Raw genomic sequence first — 26,477 nt, 5'->3', positions numbered from 1 at the left:
CTGGCATGGGGGTGGCACCTACTCTCTGCTTGTACCAACAGTGCATTCCTGTGCTCCAAGGATGCAAAATGCTCATCAGTGGCTGTATGGACCTACACTGTGGGGGAATGACACACAGAGCCCAGGTCTGAGTGGCAAACATCAAGCCTGAACAGGGAGATGCTCTGGAACCCTGTCTGCAGCCAAATCCAAGTCTCAAGGCAAGCTGCACGCAAAATTTGGTTGAGATGCCCCACAAAGGCAGCATGTAATGTTAACAATGGCTGTGGTATGCCTGTCTCAGTTCTTCATGGAGCTGTCCATGATTACCAAGAGCAGTGTTATCAGCTTGCTGTGACAGCTGCGAAGCACTTGGGGCCAGGCTGAGAACTTCTGAGTCACGCTGATGAGGAGCCCCTTGAACAAGCAGCTTTGCTCGAGTGTGACTCCCTTAATAAATGAATCATCTATCAGTGCCGCCTACTCAAGCTCAAATCCTCCTCCCAGTTCTCCTGCTACTTCCACCATCTGCACATCCTTTCCCTGTGGTGGTGAGAACCAATTTGGCTGATTGACAGGGTTTTGGGGAAAATGTGGAGTCTTTCAGGGCCAGACTAGAAGTAAAGAACAGTCCCTAATGTCCAGAGCTCCAATCCTAAAGTCCTTGTGCCTGAACCTACTCCTATTTATTCGGAAATCCCTGCTGGGCACCTACTAGTAAGCTGCTATATGCATCCCAGTAACCTGGTACTCTGAAATCCTGACCAGAAGATATCTGACCCTGGGTCCCAGAGCATCATGAGGGACTCTAATTCTCAGCATCAAGTTTGAAAAAAGGCTTCTATTAATCACACCCAACCACGCCAAGGCCTCACACCCTTTGCAAGACGTCCTTCTGGCAATAGCAATAAACCACTATCTACCTCTGACATAATCCCTGTTCCCGTCACTGCTTCCTAGAGGCTGGCCTCATCAGTTTCCTGAGAAGTCTGCAGGGAAGACAGTGCATTTTGAGGGGGAAAAATGCTTTTTTGGGAAGTAACTGGAAGTAACTGTCCTTAGCTAGGGACCAAGACACCCCTGTGATTTCAACCCTGATTCAGGCAAGCCATTCTTCCCTGTGCTTGGTGATCCCAGCTCTTTGTCCAGAGCTTTCCTACAAAATGCAGTTCTCGTTTTGTGCTGCTAGAACCACAAAAAGTAAAGCGATAGCGAAGGGCACCTCTTCTTTTTCTTCTCAATTCAGCTTATTTTCTCCTTCTCTCCCCCTGCGTCACTGACATGTGATGTTTCCAGCTCTCTTGCTTCCTTTTCTTGTTTTCTTCCTCCTCTTTTCTCTGGATGCTTTCAGCTCTTCAGAACAAACTCTGCAATGCACAGCTATTTGTATTGCAGTGAGATCTGGTGCACTCTCTCATTCAAGCAAATTGAGAAGACAACAATTCCACTCTTTAAAAGCCCTTCAGTAAGACCTACAGAAACATGGGTTTATAATCTGAGTCTTTGTTGGAAGGCAAATTTAGGTTTGTAAAAGAAACTGCTTTTCCCAGTTTTCTGCTGATTACAATAAATGCATAAATTCTAGCCATGGTATGCCTGGTTTTCTTTCTCATTTAAAAATTACTTGGAAATCCAGAGAGGGAAATAATAGGACATGAGATAAACATTTTATTTCAGGGCTTAAAACTGTAACTAGATCCAGCACAGCCTAAAGTCCTAACACTGTGTGTTTTCAGTATTTCATGGGTTTAAATAGTAAAAAATTTATCAAATATACCCTGAGAACTTTTGCAAGTAGTTTTTGAATCTAATCACAAGCAATAAATTGAGTAACACATCACAAGATCCTTTGTTGTTTTCTAGTTTCTATAGCTCTACTTCCATTTTGGTGGAAAGACAGGATACTTTCTCTGGCTTTCATGGACAAATTCTTGTGGGAAATGATATTGAATACTCCAACTTTTCTTTGTTAACAATCTGTTCAGTACAGTAACTTCTGTACTCATATAGAATCTGACAGCAGGTTGTCTTTAAATTTGTCTGTTCTAGGCCAAATTATAATTTTTACTTAGTGGATTAAGCCAAGTACTCTCTGATGTTTCTTCTGATAATGCCTGTCCTTCAGCAAAGTAATAATCAATGATTTAATGCTGTCATGTTTTAATCATTCATCCCTGACAGGAGTTTGTGCAGTGTGTTATGAAAGACCTAGCAGCAAGGAAGACATTGTTTTGTGAACACCCAGAATAGAAAAAAAAAGCCAAACCCAAAATAAACATCATGTATGGTACTGAATTTGATGTTAACTCAGCTTTTCTGCTTCAGAGAATCAGCACAGGATGAGGAATGAGAAAATCTTGTTACTGGCCAGCTCTGAACGAGCACTCTCTCAGCGGAGTTCTGGCTCTTTCTGTCTCCAAGGGACTTTAAAATTATCCAGAGGAGAGAACTGAAATAAAAACATTCTGAACCGACATAAAAACATTCTCAGCACTTTCCTGCACTCTGATAAAGGATTTTCTGCGGCTATGATTAACTGAATCCTCCTTAAATTCTCTAACTCCAGAAAAAGAGACTAGTTTGGGTTTTTTTTTTCCCTTTTCTTTGTTCCATGCAAAGATTTTTGACAGAGGAACTATCATGGAGGTCTCTGACTGAAAGAGAAGCAACTGGGCATTTGTTTGCACATCCTCTCAATTTCAGCCCTTGATTCCTCTCAAGGCCCCTCTCATAAACCCTCTTGAAGTGCACAACAGGCATGTGCCACACTCAGCGTGAGGTGAGGAGGGTCGGTGACCACGGGGAAAGACTGAACACATATTCCTCATCTACACAGGAACTCATACAAGCTTCCAATATCTGGCCTAAGACAGATTAGCAAAGACAGTTTGAATGACCAGAGCCTGCAGCCAAGCAGCCAATGTGTGTTGCATTCTCTCCCTGGAAAATTGAATTATTACAACTTTTTCCCCAGTCTATCAAAACCATTTTTCTGCAAAAATGAAATTCTGGCTCCAAGGAGGAAAGAAAAAAGTGTCTCTGGGCATTTAGTTGGGCAGAAGCTTTTCCACATCTCCACCCCTTTGCTGTAATTTCTGCCTGCCCTCATTGGTGCAATGCATAGTCAGTGTCCTGCAGGTCAGTATGACTTCTGAGGCCACTGTATTCACAGTGGTATTCCTGTCTATTTCCAAAAAGACCTATAATTCCTCACGCAGGGTGGTTTGATATATATATATATATCTAAAAATTAGGAAGCTGTTAAAAAAAAAAAAAAAAAAGCTTAATTCCTTAAAAAAAAAATGAAAAAATTAAATGTTTATAGGCAGTTTCTTTTTACAGCATCTGTTCTGAGGCTGAGCTTGCTATTTAACCAGAAAATTAAGTTTAACCTGGAATTCTGATTAGGTTTATTTATTCTTTTGACCCCTTCTGAAGTCATACCTGTAATCGGTAGCAGTGCAGTTTCAGATCCTCAAGAAACCAGGTAAAGGACAGACTGGCAGGGACTGATGGTTTGCAATTACTTTACTCTGTTTAGTTGCTTTGAAAAGATTCCCTTTCATGTTAACAGACATCAGAGGTGCTGATTTATCTGAAACCCACTAAAAATACTCCTTTAAATGCAGAGAACACTGCTGCAAACATGACCTCCCCTGTGTTTCTGATACTATCATCAACAAAATGGATATTACGGGCCATTCTTCCCAGACTCTCAGCTCCGAGCTGTACTACTAGAAGCAATATCACTGTATTTATTTACGGTTCATGTTCCCTGGATCTTTTCCCCTGTTCCATCCCTGGGAAAATTATTAATGATGTTGGCAATCTTGGAATCAAAAAATAAAGTGCTTCTCCTGATACACAAATACATAAGGTGACAAGCCTTGCCTCAGTGGCATCAGTGCTTGTGAGCTGCTGCCTCCAAAATAATGAGCTGTCGAAGCTTCACTGCAATTTGCATTTGTGTTAGTAGTAAAGAAATCCAGTGGTTTTTTTGCTTGCTGAATGACAGTGTTAAATTGTTACTTTTGCTTACTGAGTGTGAAAATTTACTGAAATGACAGTAAAGTGGGAAGAGTAAACAGTATTTTTTCAGGTCACAACTGCACTTGGATTTACCCTTAGTGTACGTTAGTAATTAAATCACAGATATAAAATGAAAAAAGTGTGTCACATTTTACTCTGTGTAGCCTCCGCTGAAGCCAACACACTCCTGAACCTCCAGAATAAGCTGCTGCATGTGGGAAAACAAATGGTGTACCACACCTTGTGATGGCTGTTGTCTTGTGATTGTTAATGTCACGGGGAAAGACTCTTTGCTCTCCTTCTTTTTCTTTTTTTTCTTTTTTTAGCTTCAGGGTGGTGGAATTTAATGAGAAATGGATTTTTAAACACACTTGAAATACCACCAAACTTTTGAAAACACAGTCTATGTATCTTACCTGGCTGTAGTTGCCCGTCTGTGACACGGTGGATTTCCTCTCACATTACATATCTGAAGTATTACTATTATCATATTGAAATGTATTTCAGTTCTGGATCTTTATCTTCCCTTTCATTCTAAGCATTGCTTTTTGCCATGTTAGGGAAGATTTGCTCAAAGATCAACGTGCTTTTCAATTACAGTGAATATTTGCCTATTATAAACTTCTGCATGAAGTAATAGCATTAACATTCAGCAGCAGTACAAGACATTGCATGTGTATCTTCCTGTCCTGGTGTCATGTGGAAAATGAGACCTTGCTAGACATTACTACCTTAAAACCACTCAAATGAAAGATTCGAATGCTGAGGAGAAGCAGCATCTAGTGAACATTAGGTTTGTTGTGTTTGCCATGGTCTTCACACTCACACAGTGCAAACTGCTCTCCGAGAGCAAACAAGTTTTGGGTCTGCTTCTGTCCCTGCTTGGAAGAAAGATACCTGCAGGCACTGCCAAGGGCATGCTGCAGTGGTTTTGTGGGAGGGAAGATGCTCTGTCCAAGCATCAGTAGGAGGGGTGATCCCAGGGGTGCCAATTCAGAAGCAGGGTTAGATGTCAGTCTTCTTTTCTTCTTGGAAAATCTGCATCCTGGGCCTACCAGCAAGATCTGCCTCATCTACAACGATGTCATTTACAACTGCCTCCTCTAAGATGGCCAGTCAGCAGAAGAGGCCAGTCTGCAGCTCCATGTCTGTAGAGACAGCAAGGTGACAGGTCTGTGGTGTGCTCTTTCATGTCAGCTCTGGCATGGGACTGTGAGCAACACAAAATCCCTGTTTGCAACAGAGGTTGCTGAGGCCAACAACTCCAGGGACTCCTGGCTCCAATATGCTGTTGGAAATCCTGTAACCCTAGGAAGTATGCAAGGTAAGGCTGTTGTAGCCCCGCCTCCAGCATCAGCCTTAAAATGGTATGTATTAAGTGGAAGTATGAAAAAACCAGTGTTCAGAGAGATGTCAGCCCCTCCAAGACAATCTTGAGGGACTAATACACTTGTATTACCTGCTGGCCTTTGAGTAAGACTGAGATTTTTTCTTTTAAATCCACAGAGCCTTGAAAAGTAATTATTTTTTTAGCTCAGCCCAAAGGAAAACAGAGTCTGTTCAGCACAGGTGCAGTGGCAGGCATTGGTTTCACTGTCACTGAAGGCAATGCCAGTTAAAGTCTGCTTAAGAACAAAGTCCTGATTTGGACAGACTGATCCATTGGGCTCCCTGCTGAGAACAATTTGAAAGTTAAGCAGGAGCTTTGAAGTCCATGGAAAGCAGCAATGAAATCTAACCTTGTGCTGCATGTGTTGAACACATCCTGTGAACTCAGGCAGCTTTAGGTGAACTTAGACCCTTCTCTAAGATGGAAGATAAAATAATGCTAACAGCCAGAGCAAGGCAATACTGGGTTCAGGATTTGGCCCTCAGGAAGCTTTGGCTGTTGACTCCAGCACCATTGTGACTGCAGCTGCAAGGCTGGTAGATGTAACAGCAAACCTGGATGCTACTGGCACCATCAATAACAGAATTCACCAGCACTGATTACCCCTGAGTTTCTGCTTAAATCTAGAGAGACCTGAGTTACATGGGTTTTGCTGAGGCAGAAAAACCTAGCTGAATTAAAGGGGCTACAAAAGAGCTGGAGTGGGGATGTTGACAAGGGCATACAGTGACAGGACAAAGGGAAGCAGCTTCAAACTACCAGAGGGCAGGGTTAGATGGGATATCGGGAAGAAATCCTTGACTGTGAGAGTGATGAAGCCCTGGCACACGTTGCCCAGAGAAGCTGTGGCTGCCCCATCCCTGGACCTGCTCAAGGCCAGTTTGGATGAGGCTTGGAGCAGAGAGGTCTGGTGGAAGGTGTCCCTGCCCTTGCCAGTGGGTGGAAGGAGATCGTCTTTAAGGTCCCTTCCGACCCAAACCACTCTGCGATTCAGACCAGCATACAGCAGTCACATCTTCAGTTACAGACCAGGAGCTACCTAACACAGACTTCTTCTACCTTTTCTGTCACAATTCAAACACACAAAAACTGAAAAAAACCCCAAACCCACTGAAATTTAACAGTGATCCAGGCTGTGGTTTATATTTGCTTTTGCCAAGCAAATTGACTCAGCAATCTTTTTTTTTTCTGATTACATTTTGAGACCAAAGTTGATCTACCTCTTCTTAGATAAAACAACTGTTTACCCTGTACTTTTAAAAGGCAGCTTGTACCATTTTATTTATGACTTCCCTTGCACAGGCCTTACAGAACAGAGCATTTTCTTCCAACCCTATTACCTGAAGGTGACTCCTGGCATCAAACACAGTTGCAAAATACTATCACCTTTCTCCATAGTGTGTAACACTAAGTTGCAATCTTTGCATGATAGAAAGTTTAGCTCCCGATGCTACTTCTACTTGTGCCTAAGACTGTCAAACACAAAAAATTCAGTTTTTACTATTCTACTATGACCTATATAATCAAGCAAACAGTGAGGCTAGGCTGCAGTTTCCACAACTTCAGTTAGGCAACTCGAATTAGCAAAAATCTGATCTCGTACCAATGAATGAACTACAAGTACAGAAAATCCTGCCGCTTTAGCTCAGCTTGGTGCAAAGTCAAGTTACACTGAGCAACTTCCGTGAGAAGTGTCACCTGGTGAACAACCTGCAGTGCCCACACACGGACCACATTAAGATCAACAACAAACACACTCTCTGAAAGCCGTTTGGGGTTTTTTTGTTTACCTTTTTTTTTTTTTCCTAACAACCTTCTTTTGATATGCAAAGCACGCCCTGGACCCCTCTTCTGCTCTCGTCTCTACAACTTATCGCAGTGAATGACTTCGAGCTAACAACTTCGCTTGTGCCACCGAGCTCTTGTCTGCCTTTCCACAGAGAGGATGCTTGTCCCCGGCCACCCCGGGGCTGAGACCCGGGGCTAAAGCGGAAGGGGGTGCCAAAGGAGGGAGGGATCGAAGAGCGATGCCGGCGGCCCCGGGGTCCGAGGGCTTCTCTCTCGGTCAGGGTCCTCCCGCCGCGACCCCTGCCCGGCTCCGACGCCCGTCCCCCGACCCTTCCCCGCAGGGCACCCGGGGCGCTGCCCTGCCCGCAGCTTTGCCCCCGTGCCCCCAGCGCCTTACCAGGCTCCGCCGGGGGAACTCGCCCAGCACGATGCTGACCACCGGGATGCGCAGCGCCGCCGAGATGAAGTCCAGCTCCAGCATCTCCCCACGGCTCTGCGGGAAGGCAAGGATGGCGGAGACCCCCTGCACCACCACGGTGTGGCAGAGACTCTGCAGGAAGGAGACGGGGTCGTTGCTCCAGGAGGCGCTGGCTGAAGAGAAGGGGAAGAGGGGCAGGTCGCCCAGCCCCGCCTCGATCGCCATCACCACCTCCAGGGACAGGTTGTAGGGCAGCAGCCCGGGCACGCCGTTCAGGTTGGCCACGGCCAGCAGCAGCGCGTCCCGCGGCGAGGGGGGCGGCCGCCGCTGTCCCCCGCCGCCCCCCGCCCGCCGGCCCCGCGGCCCCTCGGGGCGCCCGCCCGACGCCTCCCCGGGCCAGGCGGCGGCGGCGGGGGCGGCCCGGGGCTGCAGGTGGGTGGCCCCCACTCGCACCGTGTGCCCGATGCGCCGCAGGATCTGGCAGGGCTGCGGGTGGGACGCGGAGCCAGGCACCGCCGCCAGCACCAGGGCGCAGGGCGGCAGCAGCAGCAGGCACGCCCGGCCCAGGACCCCACGCAGCCCCGGCCGACACATGGCCGGGAGCCCCCCGCCACCGCCTCCCCCGGCCCCGCCACCCGCATCAGCCGCCCCGCGGGCGGGCGACAGCGGCATCAGCCGCGGCGGGTGAGCCCCGCGCAGAGCCGCCCCCGCCGCCGCCCATGGGGCCACCGCCGCCTCGCCCCCGCCCCGGGGCTGCGGGGAGGCTCAGCCCCCGGACCGCCCCCCTCGGTTCCGCGGGGCCGGGGCGGCACCCGCCCCTGCGACCCCCGCCGCTCGCCCCGCCCGCCGCTCGCCCCGCCCGGCTGTCCCGCCGGGAGCGGGATGCTGCCCTGCCCGGCTTCCCCTGCCCGGCAGCTCCTCCGCAGCCCGGGCCCCGGCGGGGCTCTCCACGGCTCCGTTCTCCGCTCCCCGGTCCGAGCCCGCCGGGCGCGCCCCTGCCCGGCTCCCCGCCGCCGCTCCACGCTCCCGCCCCGCTCCGCGCCTCGCAGCGCCTCCGCCCTGTACCCCCGGCCCCTCTCCCCGCGCCAGCTCCCTGCCCGTGTCCCCCCACAGCCCTCGGAGCGGTCCCCGCCGGCTCCGGGGCCGGGCAAAGTTGCCGGTGCGGCTGCGGGCGGTCGCTGGGCTGCGCTGCGCTCCCGCCGGGAGGGACGGCGGGCGCCGGCCCCGCTCGGCTCCTCCCCGGGCCGCCAGGACTCGCCCCCGTGGGCCGCCCAGGGGAGGAACGGGCTTGGGGGGAGCCGTCCCTTTGCACCCCCAGGCAGCGTCCCGGGACAGCCCCGACGGAGCCCTGTGCTCGGTGCCGCCGCGGGGCACCCCCCTCACCGCGCCCGAGCAGCGGAACTGTTTTCCGTGTCCCGGGGGCTGCGAACCGAAGGTGGGGCTTCGGTCCCCCCTGGGATGGCCGAGGAACCGTGCTCCTCTCTGGCGCCTGTTGTGGAAGCGAGCGCTGGCTGTGCCCGGTGGCATCCCATGCGCTGCTACTTTACACGGAACCGTTTTCCGACATGTGGCACCCGAGATCGTGATTCCTCAAACCTGGGGCACTGCCTAACATGGCTTTTAGGACAGAGTGCCCTTATCCTAAGGGAAAACAAGGCAGAGCAGAGATGGCGTTTGTGTGCCAGTCTGAAAGGATCGGGGGACAGCCTCGTCCTTGCCTTAGTTCTAGCAGCTGGGTTTTATCCTGGGCTGTCGGAGCCCTGCTGGCCCCAGGTCTGAGACTCTAATACTTTGATTGGGGCACTGACACGCTCCACATCCTGTGGTGGATCGCCAGGATCTCAGAGGAATTCCTCTCTGCAGCCACGCTGGCCATCGGGGAAATCATCTCACGGCTCTCCCCGGCGGCGAGGCGAAGGCTGTTTGCTTGAGTACACCTGAATGTATTTTCTGCCCGTGGGATTCTTCTCATCTTTACCTGTTTGACTGAGTCCTGAGCGCAGTGCAGTGTCCTGCAGTCCTGTGTGGAAGGATGGTTTGAGACGTTCATTCCTGGAGTGTTTTGAAGTCTTTTGGCAACTCCTCCAGCAGTTTACCCTGACCTAGTGCTTTAACTTAAGCTCTTCTCCGAATGTTAACCTTCTTTCCCCTTTCTTTGAGCTTTATCTTCTGAGGTATGTATGAAGAAAAAGAAAATCTTAGAATCACAAAATGGTTGGGGTTGTAAAGCACCTTTAAAGGCCATCTACTCCCACCCTCCTGCCATAAGTGGAACATCTTCAAGTAGATCAGGTTGCTCAAAGCCCATCCAGCCTGACCTTGACTGTTCTCAGCGATGGAGCAGTCACCACATCTCTGGACGATCTCTGACAGTGTTTTACCACCCTTGCTGAACTTTGTTTTGCTCCCTTTGCTTTTCTTCCATTGGTGTGCACAAAATCTTCATAGAAATAAAAACTTCCCCTCATGCTGCATAAAAGAGGAGGTCACTGCCTTCCAACAGATCCGCACTGTGTGTTTTCTGATTTAAATTCATCTTTCTTGAGCAGAGGTCACCAGAGGTGTACACAGTCTTCAAGGCGAGGTCTTACCAAGGTCTTGGGCAGCTGTGCTACTGTTCCTCTGTCTCTTATGTCCTTATCCCCATCATGTCCTTATCCCCAGCATGCTGACATCATACCTGCCTGCTGTTACCTTCCCAGTCACCGGCAGACCCAGTGTTTCTCCCACACTACTCTCTCTAAATTGATCCCCACATGGAAAACTACAAATGGCAGACTGGTGGTCTGTAGGCCAAGACTGACTGCACCATTCTTTGTGTCTAGAGGTGAGCTGATAGTATGTGTTAATAGCTAGCAACAAATTCCTATTTCCCCTTCTCTTCTTCCTTTTTACTTCTAGTCTTGTAATCACATTTTTCTTTCTTGTCTGATCAGCCTGGCTTCCTCCTGTCACTTTTCCTCATTTTCTTTGAGGGAATGGATTGTGTTAACACAGTTGTTCCCAGTCTCCTCTGTTAGCAATAAGGAGTTATTGGCTGAGAGAATTGGCTTCGGATATAGTAAATCTCACACAGTGCAGAGAAAACTTTTCTTTTTCCCTGAACCACAGGAGTTACCTTTCAGGTAGTGAGAAAGCGATCAATTGAGATTTGTACAGCTCCAGAGGTGTTGTCTTTATCTGCATCCTGTTTGTCAGGTTTGGAAAAAAAAGTGGTAAGCACATAAATTTTCTGCTCTGTAGTTAGGTAATTACTAGTTTTCATATGGGAGTTATTTTCATAAAAAATGGTGACTCTTCTGTGTCTTAACAGACAGGCCTAAATTGTCATTTATTTAAAGCTTCATTATAGGTGCAAATCTTTCTCTGGCTTTTGGGCACAGATGATGCTAATTTAAAAGAGCAAGTTCTTCAGGAAATGTTATCAACCTTATTATTGAAAGAGCTCCTAAAACTACGCTAGAAATCAATTAATAAAGTGAAATTATTCAATATCTACTTCTTTTTTCTTGTTAGTTTGTGGTTTTTCTGGTGAGTTTTTAGTTTGTTTAGGTTTTATTTTGTTTTGTTTTACTGGGGTTTTTATTTGCTTGTTTGTTTTTTGTTTGTGGATGATTTATGACCAAATTGCAATGTGATTTTTTTGGTCATCAGTGCTACTCTGGGGATTATGGCTGTGAAGAATTCCTGCTCCAGATTCAATTTTGAGCAAGTCATAGCAAGTGGTCACAGTTAAAAACCTGAACTTTACAGACTGGTCAAACTCCCATGAAAATGTAATACTTTTTATTCAAATGGCTCTACCTCTTGAAACTATATTGATTATTTATAACAATTATGGATTTGTCTTCTCTGACATTTGTGTTTATTTTTAGTCTTTGCTCAAATATTTCTGTTAGTAAAATTCTCTGCAGTGTCCCTGATATAACAAAGTACCTGAACACAGACTTTGTTTTTAAGAAGACTTTAAGTACTCCTTTAGTACTGCTCTGTGAGAGGCTGGAATATTTCCAGGGAGTGCCCTGAGAAAGGATATAAATGCCACCAAAGTTTATATATTTGGAAAGTTGTGTCATTAATTTTTCTGCTTTATTTTCATACATATTCATGTGAAAAAAAGCACAATCGTTTTAGTCTAATAAAGAGATGCTATCAGTTGCACCCTACTTTTTAGAAGTACTGCTATCCCTCTTCCTGGTCTGAATAAAATACAGAATATAATTTTTGACAGATTTGTTGACTTTTTTTCATCTTCATGCTAAGGACTGGCTGCCTTCAACACTCCTCCCTCCTTTTCTCTTTCTGACGGTGGTTGCTGCCATAGGAATGCCCATTCTGCTCTTTTGCTGTGTTAGTTATTCAACTGAAACAAGACCAGGCAGACCCAGGCAAGTGGATGCACCCCCTCTGAGCTGGTTGTCACCCTCTGTAACCACGAGCAGAGCAGTGCTGGTGGCATTGGTTGCTGGGGAGCTGTGGCCACAGAATTTATCCATCCTTGATCGGTGTCTGAGCATCACAGTTGGAGCTGGTGAAAGCCCTTCTGCAATGAAGAATGAGGCAGGGAAATGTGATTAAAATCACCACCCATATTTCTCTTGCTGCTCTTTCTGCTTGCTTGGCTCACTGTCATGTCTTTGAAGTAGAGTTGGTTTGTTTGCTTTCTGGGCTGCAGAACATTTGTCCTGTGTGTATCACAGTGACCTTCTACAAAGCTTGTTTCCTCTGAGCAACTGGGCTTGTTTGGAAATAGGTTATCACAGTTCTTCCGTCCAACTCTGTGTTGTTCTGCTCCCTTTACTGAAAAAAACCCCAAGGCCTTGCATGATATTGCTTAAACTCATGTTCATCTGCCCCTTTTTTGGCTGCTCACATCTTCTAAAAGGCCCAAGTTAAGAGCTGAGATGCAGAACACCTCACACTATCTCTTTAGCCTTGGAGTGGGTGAGAGATTTATTTTGGGTCAGACTGGAAAGATTTCCCCTCCTCCTCGCCCTTTTCACAACCATAGTTAGAAAATGAGAGTTAGGGAAAAATAAATTGTTCAGGGAAAGTTAATTCTTTCATTTACTAGGAATAGACTATTTTGTTTCTATTTAGATGCTCCAATTTATCTAAATGCAGTTTCCAAGATTTCAAAACGCTATGTTTTTCAGTTGAATTGCCATTTGAAGGAAAAAAAAAATAGTCATCTGGATGTTCCTTGCTTTCTGTCCTCCACACTCTTTCACCAGCCAGAAAAAATAAATTTACAAATACTTTCAGATATCTAAACTGCATTAAGGATGTTAAGTAGAGCATTATGTTTGAAAACCTTCATGTTGCTGAGGTGGATCATCAGTGCACTGGATGTTCCAAACTTACTGTGGGATGGTGATCCCTGAAGGAGTCAGGGAAGGGCCAAGGCTGGTTATCTGCAGCACACGCTGTGTTCATTCTGTGTTATCTTTGCAGATGGAGATCTGCATCACTGACATCAGGAAAGGCTGAGCTGGCTCTGAGGGGAGGTCCTGTGAAGATAAGATGTGAAGAATGGAACAAGGTTGCACGACTGAAACTTTGAAGGACAGCACAGCCAAAAAGTGAGTTTTGCCTGTCATTTAAAGTTCACATCCCTACATATGCTAATAAGCTTAATGAAGTACGTACTAGCACATATATGACCGTATGATTCAACGCTCCACCTTGATCCTGCTATGTGCAAGAGGGAGGAGGAGGTTAAGTTTGGGCTGTATATCAGGAGGGTAGATATTCCACCTAGTTAGGAGGAAGACCCAAAAAAACCAGATGGAGACAGATGACTAGCTACTCTGCTCTCCCTTCTCTCAGGTGAGGACACCTTCTTGGTAAGCTTCTGTGTAGGATTACTATTACTCAGGTTAACACAGTATATATATAGTTTTTATTAGAGTTCTCTCACAGCTGGTGCATTCATCCATGGCAATTCCGAATGTGTTATTTCTGTTCTTTCAATAAACTGTACTATTTGTGAATCTGTGATCATAACTGTTCCTACTGAATGTGACCAGGCTGATGGTGCCGAATTCTAACCAGAACTGAAAGCCAGGCAAACCCAGCCCCTCTGATCTGCAAGGGGGTTTATTTTCTGCCAAAATTCATACACTTAATGCTTAATGCCTGCAAATATCCTTCTGTGGGCAGGCCTGATGCCAAACAATTGCTTTGTAGTCAAATGGATTTTCACCAGTGAGGGCTTTGTGCTACTTTACTGCCCCACAAGAGAGGCTGAGGCAGTTCTTGCTACCTGAACAAAACTTCCACTTTGTTTCTTTTGGCAGTATAAATCCAGACAGACTGATCCTGTCAGAGGATGCTCAAGGAGGGAGTGGGGAAAACATGCAGTCAACCAGTTTGTCTCTGTGGTCCCTTTTGGACAGAAGAGCAGCAGGGGACCTTGTAACGTTGACAGGAAGTGGCACAGAGCCCACCACCCCCTCTGGCTTTGCTTGTCTCCTCTCTAAAACTAATGCTACCACGGGAAGACGTCCAGACATTCCAAGTACCTATAAACTAAAAAAAAAAAAAAAAGGAAAAAAAAGAATGTCACTAGTACTCAGTCACAGCTTCTTTCTACCACTGGGACTGACTAAAGGTGCCTAAAGGAGACACAAATACACTCTGTGAGTCCTGTTTCCACTGCCAGGATGAGGGAGGAGGGGTTCAGCTGCACATGACAGCACTGTTCTCTCTGTCAGTGTGAGTGATCCAGTCGACTGTTTTTATTGCTCCCTGTCTGAGGTGGCAGTGTATATTTTTCTAAACAAGGAGCTGCAAAATCCTTATGAGATCCCCACTTGCTGCATATTTTGTTCATGCCATGTGTTTTGAGTTTGACACTTAGTCATGTTTTCCTCCTTGCCAGTCCTTTTTAATACTCCCTGCTGTTCTCATCTTGGAGATACATTAATCCTGGGCAGAAGGACAACTGGAAGAGAAGCTCTGCAGTGACCTGGTTGGTTTCTAAGCATCTGGCTTAGTACCTTGATCCTCTACCTGAAGTTTCTTCCACTGCCTGTAGTTGTTTGTATTTTTGAATCTATTCCATTCTGTCATATCTTCTGCCTTGTTTATTCATATGGCAGTGATGGAAACAATTCCAGTAGATAGGATTGGTCACAGCACTGTTTACAGCATCATGATGGGTGGCAGAGAAGATCCTGCTCTTAGGCAAATGGTGCTCTGGGAATCCAGGAGTTGCTTGGATGTGAAGGCTCTCTCTTGGGTCGTGAACTCTTGTGGAACCAACTGTACATGAAAGAGCTGTCTGGCTACTCCAGACCTGAAGGTACAGCAAAGATCTGCCCAGAGCCCTGCCAAAAAAGCACCAGCATTATGCCAGAAAGGTGCTATCCCAATATCCACAGCGAGCTGTTGAAGAAGAAAAGTCATCCCCACTGCTCATTCCATAAGCTGGCATGCCCTGACCCAGAGGATGGAACTGGTTCCTGGAATGCTGTGCTCATGTGATTGTGTGTCTTTGCTGTGAATATGATTTTTTATCTGCATTTTTTCAACAGGCAGGCTCACAGAAAAAAGATTGCTTCCCCAATTTTTGTTCCAGTAGGAGATCCCCTATCACGGACCTGCTCAAGACATCCCTCATGAAAACAGGATGCCTTTCCATGGACTTTTGTAGGACCAGGCTGGATTTAATGCAACTTTCCCTGTTTGTATTTGCTTCTTTATTCCAAGATGACAGTTTTAGTGCTTGTGAAAATTCAGGGAGGTGGGAAGAGAAAAAAGAAAAAAAATCTGCTTGAAGTCAGCATAAAAATTGTTACCAGCATCAATGTCATTTGAGTAGTGAGGTCAGACAAACACCTCATGGAGTAAACACAGAGTTTTGAAAATAATATCAATACTGCTTTGCTGGCATCATGGTGCCTCTGCATTATATATCCCCCGCCCCGAATTCTGCGGCAAATATAAAATTATTACAGGCTGTGTGCAACCCTTGCACTGCTTTGGTTGGCTTCAAAAGGCCACTTGGTGTAAACACTCAATAAAGATGAATAAAGACTGTTTAACTTTCAGGGAAATGCTTCAATTTTCACAAGGTTAGGAGGGCACCCCCATGCTGCATCACTCTGGCAGGATCACAGGCTTTTCACTGTTTGTCCCCTCCTGCTCCCTCTGGCTTAGAGGTGGGGGTAAAAGGGGAGGGGGGAAGAGTAAGAAATCACAGGCGCTTATCAAAGTTGAATTATAAGAATAATGAAAAAAAAAAACCAGGAAAAGACTGAACAGGCAAGCTAAGGGAAAGGCCACAACAGCATGTATTTAAGAAATAATTCACCCAATTTGTCCAGGTAAACAATTCTGTCAAGTTTACTGAGGGCTGCAAAATTGGCAAATTGCCTCATCTCCTCCAAGAAGTGTAGAGGCAACCTGGGCTTAACCCTTCTGTTTGCTGCTTTAGAAACTGACTTTGTAAACCCTTCCTCAAATCGGCTGGGGTGACCTTACCCAAATTACTGGCTTTAATGAGGATTTCTGGTACAAGCAAAATGGGTTTGGGCAGGAGTCAGCTGCATTCTTAAAAGTCTGCAGGCTTTCCCACACCACTGGAGCTGCACAGCAGAAAACACAGCTTGCCAGGAGTGCCACCCTGAAAGAGATGTGAGTCCCTGTGAGGATCCAGACCTCATGCAGAGCTCCCTCCCTGCCTCCCAACAGCAGGAAATACCTCCTTGAACCCAGTGTGTCCTTTCTGGCCTTCAGCCAAGTGTGTTACCCACACCTGTGGATTGAGTCCTATGTGGTTGTGGTATTGAGGAACAGGCTGCTGATCTCTCCAATAACTTGCTTTGTCTGCTGTCATCTAGATTACAACTAAATCCCCTTCAAAATGATATCAAAAAACCCCATATGTGACAAAGAAAGTGTCTTAGAAGGCAAAATTATTCTGAAGTTTGGCAGGATTAGGCTCACATAGGAGATTACGCTGGCAGAAGGCAAATGTCTGTAAAATGCTGACACATGAGATAAAGTACAAGTGAGAATGGCATTCACCCAAGGTTGTGGTTTTAGCAGGAAATAAATGAACTGGATATGTGGCTTTTGTTCCAGGGAGCCTTTAAATAATGTGATGCTGGATGCTCTCCTGGTAAGGTGGTGCAGGAGAAGCAATAATCCAACCAGACACGTACATATACCAAATGGTTTTTGTCATACTCCAGAAGCAGCCTAAGAACTGAAGGATTTACACAGTCTTCCCAAGGAAAATGGAGCCTGATCTTTATAAAGTCTGTTTTGAAAAACACAAGTCCCCTTTAACAGCACACTCACAGAATTCCCAAGCACAAATGCCAGTGTCAGATTATTCCTGTTGTGTAAGTGGGCTCTCTCAGAGCAGATATTTTTAATGTGGTGCTGGGTAGCAGATAGGTATATCATGTGAAAAGAAAGAACAGAGACAGCTCAGGCTTTATGATGTAGTTCTGGGCTTTGAAATTGTGGTGGTGCTTTCCAGCTCTGTTATACACTCCATGAGTCCTTACTGAGTTTCCATGATCTTACTGTCAAACATAAGAGCCCAGCACTTCTCTGGCCCATCACAGGGAGGCAGATGGGTATTACTGGGAACTAAACACCTCTGAGAAAACACAGTACCAGTTCTTCAGCACCAGAGGACCTTGAAGCCAACATCCTCTTGGCAAGTTGCTTTAAGCACCTGAGAGCTCTGTGATGAAGAGGAAGGAAGTCAAGATTTTTCTCTCTAGTTTGCTAACCTTGAGAAGAACTAAGTGTCAGCTGTAACTCTTATAGATGGAGTGGCTAACGTATGAATCTCCAGCAAAACCCCCAAAGCATCAGAAATGGACACATAATCATAACATGTTTAACTCGACTTACATTTTTTTGCTTGTGTGTGTCCAAAGCCCTGTGCATTCCTATGCCTTGATAAAGAGCTAGGGAATAAACTGCATTTTTGCTATTTATTAGAGGTACTGAATAGGAAGACAAAGCAGTCCCTGCTCACTGCAGGGAGATTGAACTACATGACATTTAAAGGTGCTTTTCAACCCAAACTAATCTGTGATTCTATAATTATTAAATAAGGCTCTTCAGCTAGCTCACCTTTTTGTCTTCTGTATTTTAAAAGGATTTCTAAGTAAGAAGTTGGTTGGGTTGATAAGACCATGGACAGTTTAGATGCCAAGCCTCCAGAAGAAAGCAGTTTTCCTGGTCATTTCCACAGCAGAGCAGCTTCTGTAACTGAGCAGAGAGTGAGAGTGGGAATCTGCTACATGCCTCTAGGAAAAAAGAGATTGCAGAGAGTACTGGCACCCTTAGCTGAGCTGCTTCTCTTGCTTCTAGAGAAGTAAAATTATGGTCTGTCCTCGCTGCGTTTTAACCCCAGCTGGCACCTAAGTGCCACACAGCTGCTTGTTTACTCCCTGCCCTGCAGGACAGACAGGAGAGTTGGGGTAGGGAAAACCCCCCAAAACATCCTGGACTGAGATGAGAGCTTTTTAATAACTGAAAGCAGGACAGTGTCCACCCCTTATGCACCACTTAGGTCATGCCAGGTCTCACACTTCCCAATGCACCATTAACTTTCTGATCTTTTGACAGATTTTCTCACAACTATCCTTCCCTTATTCTATGGACCACCCCTATAAAGTCCATTGAGTTTATTTTAAAAATGCCTGGAGTACTTAATTCCTACTCAAGTCTATTTCACCTGCTGTCTAATTAAAATGTTGCCACTCCAGCCTGAAAATCTAACAGGAAGGTGCAGAGTTTGTATAGTAAAAGGATAATCAAGGGCTTATTTTTTCTTAGTGGCCCCAGTTTGGTGTTATTCCTGAGTAAACTTGTTTTTGTAGCACATTTCATGCTATTTTACATAAAGCAAAATTCACACTGAGCACAATTATTTCTGATTAGGGAAAGTCTAGCTATCACAGACTGAATGAAACAACTTGTAATTTTCAGACTGAAAACCAGTCCAAACCACAGTAAATCATTGAAAAAGTGACAAACATCTGGGTTTAAATATATGCAATATGAAGCTTAGATGAAATTTTTAGCTTTTCAAGCTAAGGCAACACTGTCACAACTCTTATCAGCCACAGCAATGAACTTATACAGCTTTCCAATTATTTTTAAAATCCTTCTTTATGCCCAGAGTAGTGTGCAGTTTTAGCATGACAATGACATAGACACACTTAATAAAGCACTGTAAAAAAACCTCCCAGTATTTTATTACTTCACTTGGTGTAATTGTTAAATCCTTCTCATCTTCAACAACCTTCAAATCTACCAGTGCCCATTTCTGCCCATTTCTATCCCCAAGCATACAAGTTATGAGTGTATTGGTTATTTTGATTTTATTTTATTAAAAAACCAGGACTTTTGCTGCAGTACAGTGCCAAGACAAAATTACAGGGGGCAAGGGTAGGCTGGTCCATGTTTTCCAATTTAAGTTGTACCACAGTCGGCATTTAATTTAATTTTAAATTAATTTAAAGATGTGTGTACCTGCAGAGAGACTCACAAAACACACTCAAAACCCCAGACCTGGGGTTCTCTTGGCCAGGTTGTGACCAACAGGTCCTACCAGCACGTGGAACTGGTAGAAGGCTGATTTTGGGTGCTGTTGGGGATCCCAGGAAGAGTGGAGCATGGAAAAGCAACCAGGACTCACAGTGGGAAAGGTAAATGCAAACATCCCAGTAGTGCAGTTCTGAGACACCTCCATCTCCACAATTACAGAAAAAAAGGACAGAAAGTTCAAAATATGCCTGTGAAGGGCATTTTAAAACTGCCTGTAGGTCTCAATGTAACCATTGAGAGATGGAAACATTTTACACAGTCTGCCCTCCATCATAGGAGGGAGGGATAAGCCCTTTTTAGGCTTTTGCTTCTGGTTGAGTCTGCTGGTAGAATAAGAAGTAAAAATTATATTACTCAGGAAGGAAGCTAATGAGTAGAGATTGGCTCATGGTGCTGCTAACACCAAGGCAGGGGTTTTGATCCCTGCATGGGGCATTCACTGAAGAGTTGGCCTCGATGATCCCTGTGGGTCCCTTCTAACTTAGAACATTCTGTGGTTTAGACCTTGCCCTTGGGAAGGTCATAACAAGTCATCCAGGGCAGGAGAGATGGTGTGTGGTGTGGATGGTCACGTGCTGAAGCCAACCCTGATTCCATTGCTGCGGCACTTGTCCAGTTTCATCACAGCCCATTCCTCATCAGCATGGTTGGGCTCAGATCCCCAAATGTGGAGTGGCAGAGATGGACGCTGTGAGGTGCCAGGTCTGGTGATGGACGTGCAGCTGGTGCAGGAAGCCAATTCTCACTCAGAATCAAACCCCACTGAGGCACACACCAGAATTCCCCATCTCCCCCAGTTACTCACCGAGTGCAGCCAGGTCATTGAGCAAAATCAATCCCACAGATAGGTTTCTCTTTGCCTGCGGCAGGAATAACCCAGGCTGCTTTCCCCAGCATATTTTTAATGTGTGCTGCAGGAACTTTATCCCTTTCTACATTACATAAAAGTTTTGACTGGGCGGGAAACCAGAAGAGTCCTTTACTCAGTTTTGATAAAAAGATTCAGACTCCCACCAGAGGCCAAATTCTGCTGAATTTGTGCACTGCTTGCCCCCAGCAAATTGACCTTGGTGGGAGCAGGAGTGGAGTGAGGCACCACTCAACGAGAGCAAGCAGTCTGTCAGTGACATTAACAGCTGTACACCTGGGCATTGGCTCCTAAATTAATGGCAGAAGCATTTTTATAGCTGACAAAGGCTGAAGAGAAAGAAAAATTTTGGAGTCTGTTCAGAATGGAGATGAGATTTAAGTGCTCAGGGCTTCCTACCTCAGACTTTTTCTGCAGGCAGCAGGAAACTCCTTGGGAACATCACTTGGGAAGATATTATTTTAGCTGCTGAATTTCAATATGAATAGGAAAGTTGTTCTAGATCCTCAGAGGCATTTTTGCCGTGGAGGAGGCATCTTTAATTGCAAACTGAATTGTTTCCCACACGCACACAAATTGTTCATGAACTGAACCTGAATAAATATGTAAGGATGACAGCAGAGGTATAATATAGCCACACTCATTACTTAAATGTCCCAAAGTCCCCAGCCATGGGGGATATCTCTTATGGTACTGTAAGCTGGGAGTGCATAGCTACTTGGTTTGGCTAGGAATGGAACTAAGGGAGAAGGCAAATGCAGGAATTCACCCACTGAACAAATAATAATAAAAAAGGAGTGATGTGAGTTAGATAAAATCTCTCTCTAATAAGGAATCATAAGTATTTTGGAGTAGAGAAAAGTGAGCACAGGAAATCCAATATTCAACAGCCTCATAACAAATTGACATGATCTGAGTCTACCAAAAACAGCAGGTGGTTTCTGCAGCTAGTGTTTTGAGAAAACCTTTATTTTTTTATTTGTTTTTTTATTAAGCTACTGGTTTGTTTGCAAGAGTGGATTCAGTTGTATGTAGCAGAGTTCTGGTACTCCAACTGAGTGAATTATGTGAATTTTGTCACCTAAAATTACTTACACATATAAATTTATTTGTCTTGGGCTTGCTTTGTTCTGCAGACATCCTACCAAATTAAAAAGAGAAGATTCTGTAAGGACACTGGACTTCTTTGAATACATTTTTAAAAAGTAAGTATTTCATCAGTTCAGATGGGATCGGAGTCCTAAACTATATTGATTAGCTGGAAATTGCACAATTGTATCCTGTGTTCTCAGAGTGGGAAGAAGACGCTAATATTCCCTTAGTCTCCCGAATAAATCCCCACCTGGTTAATTAAATGAATGAGTTCTAACTCAAATCTGTGTCCTCATAGTTTTGCAATTAATAGAATAAGAAAGTTGTCCTGAGCCCTGTGTGCCTGATGAAACCTATCATGAATTTGAATTCTGCCCGCCAGCTACGTACAAGAAGGTGTTTTTGATAGATCTACAAGCTGAGAGTGCATCTGACAAATTTTTTGGGGCGGAACAACAAATATTCCAGAAAGAAGCATAAACTGGTTGCAGAACAGAAAAGAAACAAGATTCACTAAGTCTGCCATGAATTGTTCATTAATGACTAATAATAATTAAAAACCCTCAGAAATATTTGTCTAGATGTCCCTGCCTTGCTAACAACCCACAGCTGATAAGGAGCTCTGCAAGTTTATCAGGGAGCTAAACCTGTCTACAGGAAGAAGCTGAATCTCTTTAGCCTAATATAGGAATTGTTAGTTAGCTACAGTGGTGCCAAACGCCCACGGAAACAATCATAACCCAAAATAAGCACTATTCAGACTAAAATATGAATGTTTTCATGCAGTGTTCCAGACTGGTTTAAATAAGTCCTTTAGGGAAAAAAAACCCCACATTTTTGTTTAAAACAGTGCTATTTGTTCTTTGTTGAAGGCTTATATTCTGTTAGTTAATCCACAAAACTTGAGGTTGTGATGACAATGGTCAAGCTGACAGCATTTGAATCAAAGATGGAACTATATTTTTAGAACAAGTTGCATATTGCATTTTCTGTGTGGAAAAAGGTCAAATTCCAGACTGGTCATGAGCCAGAGATTGCTGTCCACAGTGTTCCTTGAAGAAAACCGAGAGGAGAGTGTGACCGTTGTGTCTTCGTGACCTGCAAATTGAAGAGTCTGAAGAGCCAAGGAAAGCAAAGAGCGTGGTTGAGCTTATTCTGTGTGTTTAAAGTTAGCTTGGATACAGATGAATCATATGTTAATATAATACTAGACCTAAATGAGTTTATGAATATAAAGCCAATAGGCATTCAGCAGAAACCAGGTTCCCTTTGACTATTCCAGCAAGAAGTCATCAGTCGTGGGAGGAATAAGCATATGAGTGTAGTAATGCTTTAATCACACCGAACACAGTAAATTATCTCCGCTGAAGGCCTTGTCATCAAACCACATAACTTGCAACAGCAGCAGGGTCCTGGTAGAATTGGGCAAAGTGGGGAGGGTCCATGATGGTTTATTTGCTGTTGCTCTCCTGGGGTCCATGTGGTTGTACAGATTCATGGCACCTCCTGAGGACTGGGTAGTTTTAAATATTGGAACCCTCCAAATGGTATTAATACACTGAATTAAGAAGGAAGAGCAAATACTGAGTTCTGCTGGTACCATGCCAGGGAAGCATATCCTGTAGAACATTCTGCAGAGGACTGCCATAAAATCAGTGAGCATTTGCTGTTAAAAAGTTGTCAAAATACTCTTGTAAAAATAGCGTTACTGTGAATAATGAAAAATACAGGTGAAAAATGTGTACAGCTAATGAGTGAACAGAAAGCCAAATGAGTTAGCAGCACTTTAAATGCCATTTTTCTTTTTGTTAGATAAAGGGCAGCTTTCTAACTAAGACAACAGTCATACATAAAGTGGAGGATAAATCCACTATATATATTCTCCACTTTAGGTTATATCCACGTGAGGATTGGGAGTTTAGAAAAGATAATAATCTTTTGTTAGGGATACAGAAGATTCTCAAAAACTTTAGAAGCAAACTGCTTCCAAATGATGGCTGGTTTTCCTAGAGCAGACATTACTGTCGTGGATAACAGATGGCATTTTGGGGGGAGGTTCTTTGACTCTGCTGGGGACTGCTATTTCATTTGAAAACTCACAGTAATGGGGATAGAGATTTTAAAGGGTGAGAGTTTGTGAGTGGTGCAAACCATGATGACCTTGAACCAAACCCATGATGGCAATTAAAGGAAAATTGCCCTTTCCTAATTGGAATGGCTTCCTTGAGGAAGGGTCATGGAGCACCTGGCAAATGCACAGCTGTCTGATTGAATCAGCCTGATGTCTTGGTATGTGCTCGTGTGGCTCAAAGAAAAGTCATGTGAAAAGTCCCACAAATCTGAAAGAGTAAAAAAACTTTCTCATCCCCTAATCTGTGCGTTTTTTCTCACATAGAAATAAAATATATGGTTTTGCTGTCTGCTGGTTGTTATGCTTTCATCTCCTTCTGCTAAGCCCTACTGGAGAAGAGAAGGTTCCAGAGAGGCTTCATTGAGGCCTTTCAACACTTTAGGAGACCTATAAGAAAGGTGGGGACTGACTTTTTAGTAGGGCCTATAGTGACAGGACAAGGGCTAATGGTTTTGATCTAAGAGAGGGTAGATTGTGTACAAAGAGAATGGAAAAATACTGGTGCAAGTTGCCCAGAGAGCTTATTCCATGCCTGGAAACCTTCTAGGTCAGGTTGGACAAGGGTCTGATCAACCTGATTTACTTGAAGATGTGCTTACCCATGGCAGAGGGCTCAGACTAGATGGCCATTAAAGGTCCCTTCTAGCCCAGACTATTCTGTAGTTCTTCTGTGTTCACAGTTTTTTGCATCTAGCTGTGTGAATGTGGCATGCAGATTTTGCAATTCAGTGGTGGAAGTAAGATCAGTGATATAACCCAAGTGAATGAGTGAGTCAATCAATCGATCAATCAGTGAATTAATCACTGGTTTCACAGGCATTTCAGAATATTGCCTTATTTCTGAAGAACTCATTAGCACTCTGTGGCTGGTGGTGGGCAATTATTTTCTCACTTAAAAGAAAGTGTCAAAGCACAGTAGAGGCTTGCTGCAGCTGAGCTTGTCAGACAGTTGTGTCCTTTCCTTGTTTCTTCCTCTTTCTTGCCTTCTTCTGTCACTGTCTACATCTCCACAGCCTGAAATCTTTCAGCACTTTGCCTTAAAAATTTCTGCCCCCTCCAACCACCATCAGTAGTCACCCTTCTTGACTGCTTCTTTTTCTGTCCTGTCTGTAATTCACACATCCCTTTTCTGCCACTCTGCAAACCTTGAGTGAGCTAGTAATTCTACTCCAAGTGACATGAGAGTGAAGTTGCACATATGAGTATGTGCACAGTGGATTTTTGCAGCTCTGTGAGGTACGCCTGAAAAGTTCTGGAGCTTTTCTGTGCGTGAAATACACCATACAAATTATGTTTGCAGCCTACTAACACATTGTGTTAGCCATAAAAGATATATGAACAAAATCAATCCCAAGCCTATTGACTTACAGAATGGCAAAAGATTGGATTCCTGATGTAAAGATTATTTATTTCTAGCCTATTCTGGGACATGGTTAGGCTTATCTAAGCAATTTTCCCCATGCAGTCTCAGAGTCTTCTTTAAAACTCCTGTACTTTTCCTTTACCTCTCTGCTTGTTTTTTTTATTTAATAATCTTCACAGCATAGGAACCAATGGATAAATTGCATGTCTTGAATGTATTTCTCCCACTTCTTATTATTTTCAAGTAGAAACCTCTTGAGGGAGTATTCCTTGTGCTGGGTCATTCAAGGGACTGAGGACCAAATTCCCAGAGGTGCATTGAGTTGCTTATGCAGGTCATGCATCCCAAGAGACTGTCACCTATGCACGATTGCTAGGACTGAAATGAGATTCTCAAAAACAGTTTTCTAGTGTCCTCAGGAGACATTTTTTCCCCTCATTTTCATGACAACGACCAATGACAGACGTGTGTTAGTATTGGTGTGACAAAGACATTTTCCTTCTTTGCAGAGAAGGAACGGTGGATATTGGGTTATTTAATAGGAGCAGGCCTATTTAATAGGCAAATAAATTAGAGGAATGATGTCTCTGCAGCAGTATGTTTTATAAGGTTCGTGTTTTAGTAGTGACAAAAGAGATGCAAATGCTAACATTCAGGTTGCACTTACTTTATGTGTTTAGGGTTTGTCATAAGACCACAAAACCTTGAGACTAGAGATTAAAATCAGAGTTTACACACCTGGGAGTGTGACGAGGCAGAACTTGGAATTTACTGTTAAGTACATGAACCCTGAGAGAACTTCACATCTTTTCACAACAGCTTCTGAAATGGATAGAACTTCTTCCAACTGTTAAAAGATTTTTACTTAAAAGTCAGCCTTCAGACATCCAGACGAAGAATGCTGATATTAATGTCTGGAATTTCATAACAGAGAAATATTTTAAAACATCTGAGATTCTGGGATTTAGTACAAAGAAGGGTTAAGATTTTAGTTGGGGTTTTTTTTTTTTTAGTTTTTTTTTTTACTGAAATGTTTTAATTTATGATGCTTTGTGGAAGGGTTACCCATTATGAAAGATTATGAAAGGTTTGTAGTGGACTAATATTATAATATTTTTTCCTACCTTTTCATATTTCAGACCTGGTAATTTCACTTTTCTCTCTTCAGGTTAGTGTCAGTGTAGCTGAGGGATAACATTCCGCACCTGATCTCAAAAGGGAATCCCCACCATAAGTTCAAGAATCAAGGTGAAATACTGAGAAAACAGAGGCTTGTAATCAAAAAAGAAATGAAATACAGAGAAATGAAAACGATAAAAAAAGGTGAAGATGTTGCCAGTTAAGAAGGCTGGAATGTTTTTTGTCCCAAGCTTGAGGACAGTAAATACTTGAGAGCAACAGAAGGCTATGAAATGCAAAGCAATTTTATCTAGACCCCCCGACTGCCTTTTTTTAGCTGAGGTGTTTGGCTCTAGTGACAAGGGAAGAGCAGCAGATGTTGTATTCTCTGGCTTTAGGAAGGAAACAAGTACTGGTGAAGGGCACAGTGACTGTGTGAAGACCAAGGGTTTTAGCTCCTGGAGCTAGAGGAGTGAAAGGAGAGTAAAACCATTCCACTTCCAAGAGAAAACCAGAAAATTTGCAAATCCCCAAGACATGTTCTGGTTGGTTTGGGGTTTGTTGTTTGTTTGGGGTTTCTCCTTTGTTTTGTTTTGTTTTGGTTTAGTTTTTAGTTTAGTTGGTTTTTTGTTTGGGGTTTTTTTGTTGTCTTTCATTTTGTTTTTTTTTTAATGAACTCATTAGATTTGTCTTATGTTCTACTTCTGTCCAACCTAT

At 44.3% G+C, this 26,477-nt stretch overlaps 1 protein-coding gene and 1 long non-coding RNA gene across 2 annotated transcripts in view; one reads left to right on the top strand and one right to left on the bottom strand.

The window, feature by feature from the left end:
- Window positions 1-8,276, bottom strand: part of GRIN3A (glutamate ionotropic receptor NMDA type subunit 3A) — a 76,247-nt gene extending 67,971 nt beyond the window's left edge. Inside the window, exon 1 of the mRNA XM_032096734.1 lies at window positions 7,584-8,276. Within this exon, the coding sequence (XP_031952625.1) occupies window positions 7,584-8,276 (693 nt within the window). The remainder of the gene's footprint in view (window positions 1-7,583) is intronic.
- On the top strand, window positions 7,759-16,636 carry LOC116438131. The gene is made up of 3 exons (XR_004237601.1): window positions 7,759-7,847; window positions 13,059-13,186; window positions 15,143-16,636. It is a non-coding gene; the product is annotated as an uncharacterized LOC116438131 (long non-coding RNA).
- Window positions 16,637-26,477: the final 9,841 nt, after the last annotated feature.

Source organism: Corvus moneduloides, chromosome Z, assembly GCF_009650955.1.
Source record: "Corvus moneduloides isolate bCorMon1 chromosome Z, bCorMon1.pri, whole genome shotgun sequence".
In the NCBI taxonomy this organism is placed as follows: Eukaryota; Metazoa; Chordata; class Aves; order Passeriformes; family Corvidae; genus Corvus; species Corvus moneduloides.
The sequence above is the reverse complement of the archived record's forward strand: the minus strand, read 5'-3'. Positions and strand labels throughout refer to the sequence as shown.